The sequence below is a fragment of the Carettochelys insculpta genome, chromosome 14 (genome assembly GCF_033958435.1).
Source record: "Carettochelys insculpta isolate YL-2023 chromosome 14, ASM3395843v1, whole genome shotgun sequence".
Classification (NCBI taxonomy): Eukaryota; Metazoa; Chordata; order Testudines; family Carettochelyidae; genus Carettochelys; species Carettochelys insculpta.
Genome location: NC_134150.1, coordinates 35,634,462 through 35,648,637, shown reverse-complemented (window position 1 = coordinate 35,648,637; position 14,176 = coordinate 35,634,462). Strand labels below are relative to the sequence as shown.

At 45.6% G+C, this 14,176-nt stretch overlaps 1 protein-coding gene across 6 annotated transcripts in view; it reads right to left on the bottom strand.

Annotated features, from left to right (window-relative positions):
* Nucleotides 1-8,278: 8,278 nt before the first annotated feature.
* LOC142020541 (arylamine N-acetyltransferase, pineal gland isozyme NAT-3-like) overlaps nucleotides 8,279-14,176 on the bottom strand; it is an 88,268-nt gene continuing 82,370 nt past the window's right edge. For 4 of the 6 annotated variants that reach the window (XM_075008482.1, XM_075008483.1, XM_075008485.1 and 1 more), the window contains one exon: nucleotides 8,279-10,104. In XM_075008482.1, coding sequence (XP_074864583.1) covers nucleotides 9,227-10,104 — 878 coding nt within the window. In that variant the 3' untranslated portion in view covers nucleotides 8,279-9,226. Of the gene's footprint in view, nucleotides 10,105-13,260; nucleotides 13,468-14,176 lie in introns of all 6 variants that reach the window. The other 2 variants (XM_075008486.1, XM_075008487.1) reach the window with 1 other exon arrangement.

Here is a 14,176-nt window from a genome sequence, read left to right as displayed (position 1 = left end):
ACCTACGTAATCTTGCCAAACTCAAGGGTTTGCGGTGCTAGCTAATCCACAAACTATATGCCAACCACTGACCAGAGCACCAGATTGGGAGTCAGGAGAGCTGTATTCCACTTCTGGCTCTGCCACTGATCAGGTGTTTGACCTGGGGCAAGTCACATAACCTCTCTGTTCCTCAGTTTCCCCTTCTGCCTTTTCTTTGCCTCTGTCTATCCACATTGTAAACTCTCTAAGATCAGGACATTCGCACACTGGATATATATACAGCCCCTAAGCATAATGAGTATGGTGTCAATTAGGGCCTCAGAGTGTTTGTATCTTAGGTATAAAGTCACTGACTATGAATGTAAACAGGCAGAAAGCTTGTAAGCCAGGTGTATTTCATTTTAAATTTCCTGGCACAAGCGTTTCTTCTCATGACAAGCCAGATTACGCTGTGCAACGGTTCTCACCACACTAGTGATCACACTGAAGTGAAAGCAAGCCCTGGTATAAACTAGGCCATTCCAAACCTTGTTTTCCAAAAATATAGGCCCTGAATCTGATCGCACTCATTTTTGATCCCACTGCAGATGTGGTATTTCATTCAGCATTCATACGATCAGCGAGCAAGATTCATACATTAATTCTATTTCTCTGCAGACTTCCCTGGGGATATCTGTATCTTCTCAGAATTCGAATGAATGATAAGAAATAGCTCCTCCTTGCTAATGCTCATGAAAACTTACAAAGTACAAATCTCTGGCATGCAACTAAACTGGATTTGCAACTAAACTAAACTTGCTTTGGCTTGAAAAAAAAAAAAAACTTTTACGCAGAAAAACATGTCTGCTGCCTGGCAGTATCTTTTGCTCTGTTCATTTTTAAAACTTAAACTTCCACAGTATGGATAGCAGAAATAAGTGCATGCACTGGACTGCACAAAATAAAGTCATTTCTGTATGGAGTGAAATGTACTTTACAGATGAAGGTAAGATACCAAGGCAATCCCCTGTAAACTAGGGTCAGACTTTTGTGAGGCTGGTGGACCCGAGTCCTCAGCAGAAGGATATGAACCTGCAACCATAGGGATTAAACCCCTGTGCTCTACCACTTGAGCTAAAGATCATCTGACCCTTAACCAAGGCTGTAGAGCTGAGACTTCATTTTTTCTGTGTCAATGGTTTCAGGTCCTCTGAGCTTACACTTTTTCTTCAGGATCTCTCCAAACTTCCCTGGAGGTAGTTGCATAAAATCATAGAACACTAGAACTGGAAGGGACCTCAAGAGGTCATTGAGTCAAGTTCCCTGCCCTCTTGGCAGGACCAAACACCACCTAGACCATCCCCGATAGGTGTCTGTCTAACCTGCTCTTACATATTTCCAGCAATGGAGATTCCACAACCTCCCTAGGTAACTTATTCCAATGTTTAACCACCCTGACAGTTAGGAAGATTTTCCTAATGTCTAATCTAAACCTCCTTTGCTGCAGTTTAAGCCCATTGCTCCTTGTCTCATACTCAGAGGCCAAGGAGAACAATTTTCCTCCGTCCTCCTTGTAACCCTCTTTGAGGTACTTGAAAACTGCTATCATGTCCACTCTGTCTCTTCTCTTTTCTAAACTAAACAAGCCAAGCTCTTTCAGTGTTCCCTCATAGCTCACATTCTCTAAACCTTTAATCATTCTTGTTGCTGTTCTCTGGATTTTCTCCAATTTCTCCACATCTTTTTTTGAAATGTTGGTGCCCAGAACTGGACAAAATACTCCAGCTGAGGACTAATGAGTGCTGAGTAGAGCAGAAGATTGATTTCTCATGTCTTGCTCACAACACTCCTGTTAATACATCCCAGAATCATGTTTGCTTTTTTGGCAACAGCATCACACTGTTGACTCATATTTAGCTTGTGGTCCACTGTGACCCCTAGATCCCTTTCTGCAGTGCTCCTTCCTAGACAGTCGCTTCCCATTCTATATGTATGAAGCTGATTGTTTCTTCCAAAGTGGAGAACTTTGCACTTGTCCTTATCAAACTTCATCCTGTTTACCTCAAACCATTTTTCTGCTTGGTCCAGATCATCCTGAATTATGACCCTATCCTTCAAAGCAGTTGCAACTCCTCTCAGCTTGCTATCATCTGTAAACTTAATAAGTGTACTCTCTGTGCCAATATCTAAATAATTGATGAAGATACTGAATAGAACTGGGCACAAAACAGATCCCTGCAAAACCCCACTTGTTATGCCCGTCCAGTGTGACTGCGAACCATTAATAACTACTCTCTGAGAATGGTTATCCAGCCAGTTATGCACCCAACTTATAGCGGCCCCATCTAAGTTGTATTTGCCTAGTTTATTGATAAGAAGATTTGCTTTCCTGAAATCCGTCATCTCTATTTTGCTGTTCTCCCTTTCACTATTTTTTAGAATCATGAACTCTACGATTTCATGCTCACAAACTACCTTCCATTTTCAAATTCTCAACAAGTTCACCCCTATTTGTTAAAATCATATCTAGGACTGCTTCCCCCCACTAGCTTTTTCCACCTTCTGAAATAAAAAATTGTCATCCATGCAGTCCAAAACCATTCTAGATTGTCTGTGCTTCACTGTTAGCTTCCCACCATATGTCTGGATTGTTGAAGCCCCTGATCACCACCAACTTCTGTGCTTTGGATACTTTTGTTAATTGTTCAGAGCTTCTCATCCACCTCTTCTTCCTGGCTAGGTGGTCTGTATTAAACCTCTATCACGACATCACCCTTGTTTTTTACCCCATTTAACTTAACCCAGAGACTCTCAACATGTCTGTCTTCTGCATCCATCTCCACCTCAGTCCAGGTGTGCACACTTTGGATATATAAGGCAACTCCTCCTCCCTGTTTACCCTGCCTATCCTTCCTGAGTAAGATATACCTTTCCATACCCATATTCCAATGATGCCTATTATCCCACCAAGTTTCTGTGATACCAATTATATCATAGTTGTGTTTGTTTATTAGGATTTCAAGTTCTTCCTGCTTATTACCCATACTTCTTGCATTTGTATATAGGCATCTAAGATACTGATTTCCTTCTGCCCCCACAGTTCTGCCCAGTCCTTCTTTTTTCTCTGCTATTGTAGCCCATGATCCCTCCCATTTCCAACCCAAGTCCCAGGTCTCCAGGTTTTTTACTTACCTGTGGGCTTTGGTCACCTGTCCCCATAGAACCTAGTTTAAAGCCCTCCTCACTAAGCTAGCCAGTCTCGATCCAAACACATCCTTCCCATTCCTCAAAAGATGAATTCCATCCCTGCTTAGCAGTCCTCCATGGAACAGCATCCTGTGATCGAGGAAGCCAAAGTGCTCCTGGCGACACCATCCTTGCAGCCAGGCATTCACCTCCAGGATGCATCTGTCTTTGCCTGGGCCCCTGCCTTTGACAGGAAGGATTGAGGGGAACACCACCTGTGCTCCCAGCTCCTTCACCCATACTCCCAGAGCTCTGTAGTCACGCTTGATCTGCTCAAGGTTACAGTATCATTCGTGCCCACATGGATGAGTAACATGGGGTAGTAGTCCTGAGGTCGGATAATCCTCGACAATGCCTCCGTAACATCTCAGATACGGGCTCCTGGGAAGCAGCACACCTCCCGGAATGACGTCAGCGTGACAGATGGGTGCCTCTGTCCCCCTCAGAAGAGAGTCTTCTACCACCACTACCCTATGCTTCTTTCTATAGGAGTGGCAGCAGACCTCCCTGCCTTGGAGGTACAAGGCTCCTCTGATTCTCCTGTAGGGGGTGATTCCTTATCTCCTGTATCTCCCATATCCAGAATGGCGTAATGGTTTCCCAGTACCACAGTGGGAGGATTAGGAGCAGGAGTAGAACACTGCCTGCTGCCAGAAGTGACCAGCTGCAAGTGTCCCCCCCTGAGCCATCTCCACCTCCACTGATGGTGTGTCAGCTCTCTTTTGTGGTGGGACAGCTGTCTTAACCTCAGCTGTCTCCACATGAATACTGTCCAGGAATTGCTCATCGAGTCTAATACGCCCAAGCCTACCTACCTCTTCCTGAAGTTCCACAACCTGATTCCTGAGCGCTAATACCAGCAGATACCTTCCGCATTGGATGGTTGCCCCAGCCTGGACTTCAGTAGGTGGGAATTGCAAGTCACCGTCCCTGCAAAACCACACCAGGGTCTGGGTAGAGACATCCCTAGTCAGGAGGTCTGTCTGACTATAAGTGAAGGTGGAAGAGACAGCAACAGTGGTGGCAGAGGTGTTGCGGGTCTTCCTAACCATAGTGGAACCCCTCTGTCAAATTCACTCTTAAAACTCCCCTGTCTGCAGCCCCCTGTCTGCTTCACTTTCCTGATCGCTTTGATTCTGGCTTTATAAAGCCTGCGAACCTCAGTCAGGCCTCCCCCTCATTCATCCCACAGGGGAAGGCTGATCCTGAGGCTGATCAAAGGTAATCAAGGGCACAAGGGATCAAAAATGGTTCCAGCCCTCCTGGGCACACAATCCCAACTGCCACAGTAACTGAAACTGAAATCACAAATCAAAAATCAGGCAAACTCAACGTGGTAGTTTGGGATATAGTATTTAGTATAAAAGTTCTAGAGAATCTGAAAAGGAACTAGCTCCCCTCTCAGCTCCCCCTTCCTGTTTGCAGTCACCTGGTTGCTTACTAGCAGGCTTTAAAAGTTCTGGCCTTCCTGACTGGTAGCCCAGCCCCCTGGCTACGGCTGGACCACTGAGCAGAGGGTTTTAGATTTCAAACTGGCAGCCTCAGCACACAGTCTTTCAAACAAACTAAAGCTCAGCACGTGGCTCTCCAAACACACACACACACAAACAAACCAGCCAACCCAGTACACAGTCACAAGTACCCCCCCAAGCACAAACACACACTCCAGACAGCCACTTACCCCGAAGTCCTGTGATCTGCTCCTCCTTCACCTGGTCAGTACCCTTCTCAAAAAATCCCTCCTGTTTGCAATCACCTGCTCACCTGAAATGCCTGTTCTTAAAAGATGCAAAAGTCCTTTTCACAGAACAGCAGCACTGAGTGTCTCAGAGTACGGCTAAACTACAGGGAAGATTGACCTGGTCAGGGTCAATCTTCCAGAGTTCAATTTCACGGGCCTGGTAGAAACGCACAATATCGAACTATCTGGGGTTGGCAGTCGACTCCTGTACGCCTCAATATTGTGAGGAGTAAGGAAGGTCGACAGGAGATTTTCTCCCTCTGAAGACGGCCAGGTAAGTTGATTGCAAATAATAGCTAGAACTGAGTATCTATAGTCAACTTACCTGCCTGCTGTAGACCTACCTTCGCAGTCTATCAAAGCCATTTCGGCTAGTGTCCTCTTTGATATTCTATATTATTACTAATAATAATTGTTTGTTTATTAGTATTGTCATAGCTCCTAGGCCTCTGTTGTGCTCTGGTTTTGGTGTCCTTTTGTCTATGAAAGACAGTGGGGATGGCAGCCTGTGAGGTAGGTGACTTGCAATGTCTCATCATATATATTATTTTTACTATATCCATGCATCTGCTTGTCCTGGCAAGATTCTAACCTGTTCCCAAGCCAACTCAGGGCCTGACCCAGCCCCGCCCCCAGCCAGATCCCCCCCTCTCGTACTATGCCAGCCCCAGTGCCTCTGCTCATCATGCCAGCCCCTCCTACACTCAACACAGAGCTCGGCCCAGCTCCCCCTAAACCCCGCCCCCCCACGCACCATACCAGCCCCAGCCCCTTTGCCAGCCAGTCCAGAGCTCAGCCCAGCCCCTCTGACGAAGCCCACCTCCAGTACTGTGCCAACCTTAGCCCTGCCCTCAGCTGCAGCAGGGCCTGGCCCAGCCCCCAATGGAGCTCCCCCCACCCCGCCCCCAGCCAGCATGGGGCCTGACCCATATACTTTGGACGTACATTACAAGTGTTCATCTAGACCCACAGTGTCCAATACGCTCTGGAGCGCTAAGTGTGGTAAACTGGGCATCAGCGGCTCAGGAGAGCTGCGCTCATGGGGTACCCCCCACCAGCCATGCCACGCATGTACCACACCACGTAGCGGGACAAGCATGGGGCAGCAGTGGCAGAGGCAGCCCCTGCCATAGTTTTTCTGGCGTGGCACCTGGGAGCCATGCAACTCTTTCATCCCCAGCCCCTGTGGCCTGGCCTGGCATGGTGCAGCCTCAGGAGCTGGTATAGCCTCAGGGCCGGCATGGCACAGGCAACCCTGACAGCCATGAATCCAGCAGCTGTGAGTCAGGTGGAATTTGCGGGACTGGGGGGGTTCCTGACTCTGGTTGGAGGGGGAGGGGGCTGTGGCGAATGTGCAAGGGTGACAACCACAAGTGTAATGATCCTGCCTTTACTGTTGGGCTCCACTGGTCTCTAGAACTGTCTTCCACCCCAACTGCCGCTTGCAAGTGGTGCTGCATCAGGGCTTCTAGTGTGACTAAATAGTCCAATCTAAGACTTGAGTGACAGCTGTTGCAAATGTGTGTATCTTGACTGGGAGCTGCTGGCTTCCTACAGGCTCTGTGTTCTTCAGGCTAGCTGAGCTCTTCAAGTGCCTGTCATAGACGTGGATACCCTAACGGAGATGGCGTACCATACACTTCACTATAAAGACACACGCAAGCCAGATATGAAGGCATTTGGAATTGATCCTGACCAAGTGATCGCACCCAGAGGCGCCATTTTCTTGTCTCCTTTGTGTTAGGTGCTGTACAAAACCAGAAGAAAAGGCTCACAGTCTAAATAAGTTTAAACCTTCAGCTTTGCACATTGAATCACCATTACTTAGGGGATGGAGGCTGCCTAGCAATCCAAAGAGCAAGTCCAGCACAGGCATGTCCAGGGTAAAGTGCTGCAGCTGGGCTGCTATGCAGCTGTGCATGGCTGTGATGGAGGCGGGGAGGGGCCCAGCACTGTGGTCTGGACAGCGCCCAGAATTCCCTAAGCCCTGCCCCTTCTGGGGCACAGAGCCAGGTGCCCCTCCCACTTTGCTGTTTAGACCCATATCCTCAAAGGCATTTAGGTTTCTAACTTCTGTTGAAATCCTCAAGACCATTGAGTGTTTAGACCTTAGTTCCTCTCTCACTTTTTCTCTCTTCACCTCAGTTCTTCATCTGTAAAATGGGGATAATAGCTTTAGCGTGCTTGTAAAGCTAACTACATTAAAATATCACAATAATGAGGGCGATACACACACCTAAGCTACTTAGCATTGACATCCTGTATATTATGATGTCTAATGGGACACTCACGTTGCTCTCTAGACCTGCAGGAATTTCATCTGAAGAGCTGGACACATCTGCAAGAATTTCATCTGATGATCTGTAATCAGTGCCAATTTCTCTGGCATTTCACTGTGTGTTCTTGCATTAGAATTTACTTTCTTCTTGTGGCAGGAAGAGGGAAGGCATGAGCTGTTATAAATAACCATGACACATGTGCAGCTGGGCTGACTAGCTTCACCATGTGAGAGTCTGAGGGCAAGAGACTATCAAAGCAGATGGTGCACAGGGAAGTGATTCTGTCTACACCGAACACTTTGTGTTTCTGTTCCTTTAACCACATTTCACTGAAGTAAGCCCATTTTTTCTGTCACCTCAGCATTTTAATTGTTTCTCTCAAATGACACCACCAACTGTAGCAAAGATGGAAAAATACCTCTGAGCTGAGTGAACTAATTACTCTTGAAGGAAAAGCCACCATCTCCCGCTAGAGGCTCTATCTGATAGCAGGCTGATAGGAAGCTTGGTTTTAATGCAAGAGCTTAATTAGGCTATTCTTTTTAATAATTCATCTACAGGGGAGCCGACTGACTCATTGGGGTCCTGGACAAAGCGGGGGACTGGGTTCATGCTCCCTGAAGGGGCGTGGCCTTGGGCAGAAGGGGTGGGGCCAGGACTTCCAGCCTTCAGAGCCACTTAAAGCTCATCGCATATGGCTCTGGCAGCAATTTAAAGGGCCCAGGGCTCCAACCACCAGCATGGCCATAGTAGACAGGAGCCCTTGGCCCTTTTTAATTGATGGGCCCAGGATAGTTGCCCTCTTTGTCCCCTCCCTCTGCCCCTCCCTCCGTTCATCAACTAGGGCTGGAATGGTAAATGATTCTTCAGCTGAAAAATTATCTGGGCTGTTGATCCATAAAAACAACAGGACCACGTCACTTCTTGTGCTCCTTGCACACAGAAGCAGCCCCATTAATTCATGTTTCTACTATGTGTATGACTAAGATTTATAAGCCCCTGTTATTAACCAGTACATATAATGATTACAACCAGGTACATCACACAAGAAAAAGGGCCCCAGAGATATTTTATTGTACAAGGCTGGTAGCGATAAAATATTTCCAAACGTTCAGCTAAGCATGGCAAACAGAACAATACGAAATTTTAGTTGTTTTGGGGAGGAAATAACGGCCCTGCCCATGATGACTGTGGGACCAATTGGTAGACTGATTTAAAAGAAATGAAGAAGAACAGAAGGAATTAATATAAAATAATATGAAGTGAAGAAATAATATGCATTGCAAGTGGATGGTGGGTTGCAGAAGGGATGGGATATTCCCAAGTAATACTGCAACTATGTTAACTCATGGCCATTTTGATAGCTGCAAATAATCAGCCCATAAGTATAGTGTAGCACAGGTGTGCGGTTTTATATGACTCCATAAAGAGAAACCCTTTTGTTAATGCAACTGGTAAAAAGAGTAGCCATCGGATTACTGTGGTAGCCTGGAAGCTGAATGGCCTAGCATCTCTAAGTATTAAATTTCAGCTGTAATGTAGAAGTTATATAGAGCCTACATGACAGGGCAGGAGAGCAAGATTGCATAAGCGGGGAGAGCTTGCTTAGGCTCTCCACTTTGCCATTCTGCATACGAGTAGGGCAGCTCCATAGGGTTAAAGTGGAGAGGGGGCAGATATTCCCTGTGCCCCCTGGCCCCATGCCTAAGTGCATCATAGGCATGAGCCAGTGGAGCAGACCTGATTGTGACCCTAATCTGCTACTGGCATAAGCCTGGAATACTTGATGTACCCGCTGAAGCCAGAGGACAAGCAAGGAAGAAATTGTAGCTCCAAAAGTCACAATTTCTTTGCCGGGGCAGTATTACTCCATGCCACCCCTTAAACTATGATCGGCAGAAAGTGACAACCTAGTCCTTCATTTTTTCACAAAAATTGGATGCTGGGAAAAAGATGCCATTTTGATGTTATTCTGTCAAATTCTGTGCTAGCCCATAAATTAAAATACAGACATTTTGGAATTGTTAACTGGGACGAGTTTATGATCTAGCATTATTCCGAATTGGTCTTTCAGTGTTTTTTCCACCTCCTCATCTGTAAGCGTTGTGGTTTCCATCAGATCCATGTTCTCCTTGTAATTATATTTTACCCTAGTGAGTGTCCACCCAACTAAAGTCCAAGGACCATCAGTGGTCTGGAGGCTGCAGATGGACTTTTTGACAAACAGGGAATCTGGAGATGTCTGGAGATACACACTCTGGGGCCTGAAATCTTCTAGCTCTCGTGGTTCCAGGGTAAACTGGTAAACTTTCTTGCATGCATTTTTTTCTCTGTTATCAGAATAAGAGCAGCTTTGGTTGGGACTGTATTGATTCCTTTTGATTTTCTCAAAGTACCAGATCCCATTGTCTTCCATGAAGCGAAAGATGCCAGGAATCTGGGGCTGGTCTTTCCCAGAAATAAGCTCCATTGGCTCCCACATTTGATAGACAGTTCCAAAGCCACCATCTACAATGTAGGCTTTGCCATCAAGGTCCACCTTTAGCAGAAGGTGATCAATATCATTTTGATATGGCTTTTCTTCTGGGTCATAAACTATGGCCCCTAAAATGGTGGTGTCATATCCCAGCGTTTTCAGAACCCACCATAACAGATGATTGTTTTCCATGCACCAGCCACCGCGTTTCTTCCTCACTATTTTGTTGTAAGTGGATTCTAAGTCTAACTCGATGGTTTCCCCGCAGTGGATGCTGAGGTTTTCAAATGGAACAGCTCGGATGTGGTGCTGGAAGACTTCAGTCAAGGTCTCCAGATCTGGGTTTGCACAGGAGCCTTTATAAGAAATTCTGGTGAAATATTCTCTGATGTTCATGTTACCTGTACAGGGAATTAAAAACAATCAGTTGAGTGTGTCTGGAATCCTTGGATGAGTGCCAGCACCTGTCATAAGCACAGAACCTCCATACATCCTATCTGAAATGAGTGAGCCCCTTGCAGAAGACAAGGAGGTGAGTTTGTTTGTTGCACTATTGAGCCAGGTGGCTGTAGACATTTTAAGAGGAGCTTCCTACCCAGAACCACTTAAAATGTAAATAAAACACCCAAACAAAGGAAGTGGTAAATCAGTCAAGCACAACATTCCCATTTTTCTAGTAGGGTATTAAGTACTGTGGCCAAGATCATCAAAGACAGGTATGTGTCTAGCTCAGCAGGAGTTCATTCCCTAAATACTTTTGAGAATCTGGGTTTAAAGGATAAAATTAAGGTCAAAATGGGAGCCAAAAACCAAACCCAGTACTCCTGCGCCTCAAGCCAGCTCTTTAACTAAAAAGCCAGCCTTCTAGGCACTGCCTGGTTGACTATTTCCTGTGCTATTCATGTTGCTCGGCAGAGGGACCCATCCATGTTCCCACTAATTTTTTCCATTCATGGGTGGATTACATTTTGTTATGTGCACGCCGGATGTGCATCACCAATACAAATACATGCTGCCCACTGTGAGTGGCTATGGGTGCTCTGCTAATCAGCTGGGCGGCACCTCACTGTCTCCTGGGCAGCTGCTCAAGCTCTCAATTTACAGGGAATGCTGGACCCATGCCACTCTCTTCTACCCTTTCTGCTGACAGAAGCGAAAAAGCAGATGAGCATTCCTGGGGCTGTGGGCTTTCAGTGATCTGGCAGCTCCATTCTCGTCTCCTGAGCAGCAGTGAATGCAAGGGGCTCGCGTCCTGCCACACCATTCGTGGTGTCTTAGCTCCTTGGGTTTGTGCCTCACTGACTTAAGTGAGGAGTGAGAAGTTAGGAGCAGGCGGGAGATGCTCATTTTCCAGAGGAAGGAAATCAAGGATCATGCCAAAACACCACCTCTGCAGCAGGACATAATGGCTACGTCTACACTAGCCCCAAACTTCGAAATGGCCACGCAAATGGCCATTTCAAAGTTTACTAATGAAGCACTGAAATGCATATTCAGTGCTTCATTAGCATGCGGGCGGCTGCGGCACTTCGAAATTGACGCGGCTCGCCGCTGCGCGGCTCGTCCCGACGGGGCTCCTTTTCGAAAGGAACCTGCCTACTTCGAAGTCCCCTTATTCCCATCTGCTCATGGGAATAAGGGGACTTCGAAGTAGGCGGGGTACTTTCAAATAGGAGCCCCGTCGGGACGAGCCGCGCAGCGGCGAGGCGCGTCAATTTCAAAGTGCCGCAGCCGCCCGCATGCTAATGAAGCGCTGAATATGCATTTCAGTGCTTCATTAGTAAACTTCGAAATGGCCATTTGCGTGGCCATTTCGAAGTTTGGGGCTAGTGTAGACACGGCCAATGTGACAGATAGCAGGGAGGCTGGGTTGCCCTTATTCTCCCTGGTCACTGTTCTCAGTGTTCAGAGGCAACTAGTAGGCCCTATACCTGGAAGTCAATCCTTGGAGATGGGCAACTTGACCTCCAACCTAATAGCAGCAGGACCTGGTTCTCTCCCTGTGCCCTGTTGCTCCTTCCACACTGCTGTTTAGAAGCTCTGGGACCAGAGAGGGATCCCAAAATGTCCTGTGATTAGGGAATGTGCCACCCATCAGCTCAATGCACTCTGGGGTCTCCCAAACATCAGTGTATTAAGGCAGGGTGAGGGACAACAAAAGACAAGCCAGCTAGTGACCTCTGAGGGTCCAATCAAGGTTCTCAGGCTAGCTGGCTGTTCCTTGAATATAGTGCGAGGAGGAGGGCAGAGATCACGGCTCAAGATTGTAGCTCATGGTAAGTAATACATAAGGGAAGTTAGGACCTGGAGGAGAAAATCTACGGGATTGGTGGTCCTTTGGGAAGGGATCAGGGATTTTGAGATGGACAAATAGGCTGATAGTTATATCCTTGGTTTATATGATTTGTGTCTTTAAAATTTACCACACTAAGGATATAAGAAATATTCAACCTGTACATAGTTAAGTGATAAAAATACAGAAAAGAAAACCAAAACAAAACCAAAAAACCCTATCAAAGAAAACCTATGAAAGAAAGGGGGAAAATACCCCAAATATGGAATCATATTGCTCCAAATTAGGGTAACAGTCAGGCAGAGTCAGAGATGTCCGCAACTAGTGCAATTCAAAATGCTGCCCTCTTCCCCAGCCCCCAGATCACAAGACTGGCTTAAAAATCATGAGATTTTAAAAATAATAAAGTTAGGTTCTTTTTATTTATGTTTAGGAACTGGTGCATTTTGAGGTCATGTTTTTCAAGCTTTTCATAGCAACCAGAAGGGCTCGAAAAATATCTTTACAATCTGTGATTGTTAAGTGATAACCTGTTACCATCTTCAAGAGTTTTAAGAAAAACCACCAAACAGCAGAAAAGTTGTCAGCAGTGTTTCTTGTAAGGTAAGAGTTTGGGAGAATCCAGGAGAGATTAAGGTGCTGACCAGCTAATTAGCAGACCACCCTGAGCCTGTGTGTCTACTGGTGGTACACATCTACTCATGCCTTAGTGCATGTAACAAAATTTGTTCCACACATGGATGGAATATATAAAAGGCACCATGGGTTATTAGTACTACTATCTAAATTTAGTTCTTTATGTATCTCTTTTTGGTAGAAGTAAAGATTATATTTTACATATTTTTTCACTTTAAGGGGAATCTTACTGTGTTGTTGCTGCTCTGATTTTAAACTTGTTGAAAGTGTGTTGGCTTTGAAAACAAAATAAGATTTATCACTGTTTGCAGCTATCTGAACCAGGCATAATATTAGAAATGTCTGAATCAGTCCATCTGCTATGGTTATTTCTGAATCACCTTTCACACTGGTATCTGAACCAAGCCAGATGACGGTAATGTATATTCTGGCTGAGGCTGATAATTGAGAGAATAAGCCGGTTAGTCTGTTACACCGACACAACAGAAGACCGAAACTGGCTGAAAATTCTCTCCTAACTGTTACACCGTGTAGCCATTTCCTGCAACGTTTGTTTATAGGGACTGATCTGGATGCATGTTTATGACCAAATCAGCCACAAAGATTCTAGGTTTTTAAAGTGTCTTACCTGTAAAAGTAGTTCAACCACAAGAGTATCAGTTTTCACTCTTTTGCACCTTTGGGCACTAAACCATCTGATCTGGTTTTCAGTCCTTCAGGCAGCGAAGATGGGAGTAGACAAGCTGCGAGCAGACAAGCAGACAACTGCTTTTTTCACTTCACTTTCACTCTCCTCTCTACTGATTGCCAAAGCCAGAGGGGAGGAGGAGTTCATCTGCAGTAAGGCAGCCAATTTTATTTCCATTGGCATAATGAGGATTCTAAATCTGCTCATTAAACACACACACTGCTTTGTTTTTGCCAGTGACTAAGTCCACAGGTTGGTTGAGAGGAGACAGAGGAGGGTTCTTCTTTGTTACATTAACATTATAATATCGAAGGGTGGTACTTTGTTCAGCATAATAGACTGCTAAGTGTTTGCAAATTTAGGGCCAAACCGTCATAAACAGTTGACCTGAGAAGATTTTCACTGATACATCACAAGAATGACAAGATTCCAACCCTGCTGAGCGTAAACTCAAACCTTCATGGTGATTGGGCAGCAAACCCACATTTTTGTATTGTAGCCTTGTGTCTAATTTGGTATCCATTGTCTCTGCTACATTTCTTTGTAGATTAAAGTAGATTTTGCGGAATGTAAATTCGTTCAGGGCAAGGGTTGTGTCTTCTTGGATATTTGAACTGTGTCAATCATAAAGGGATCCTAATCATGGCTGGGGCCTCTGAATGCTACTACTACATAAGAATTAAAAAATAACTACTGCTATGTAGGATTCCCCCGACACGAAGTACAACTCATATTGAGTTCCACCTAAATATTATAATACATTTTCCTCAGCTAAATCTCATTTTGATCTTTCACGCTCAAGCCTTAACTCTTCCTAAATTCTTTTGTGCTAATTTGCTGGCTTCAGCAACATTCT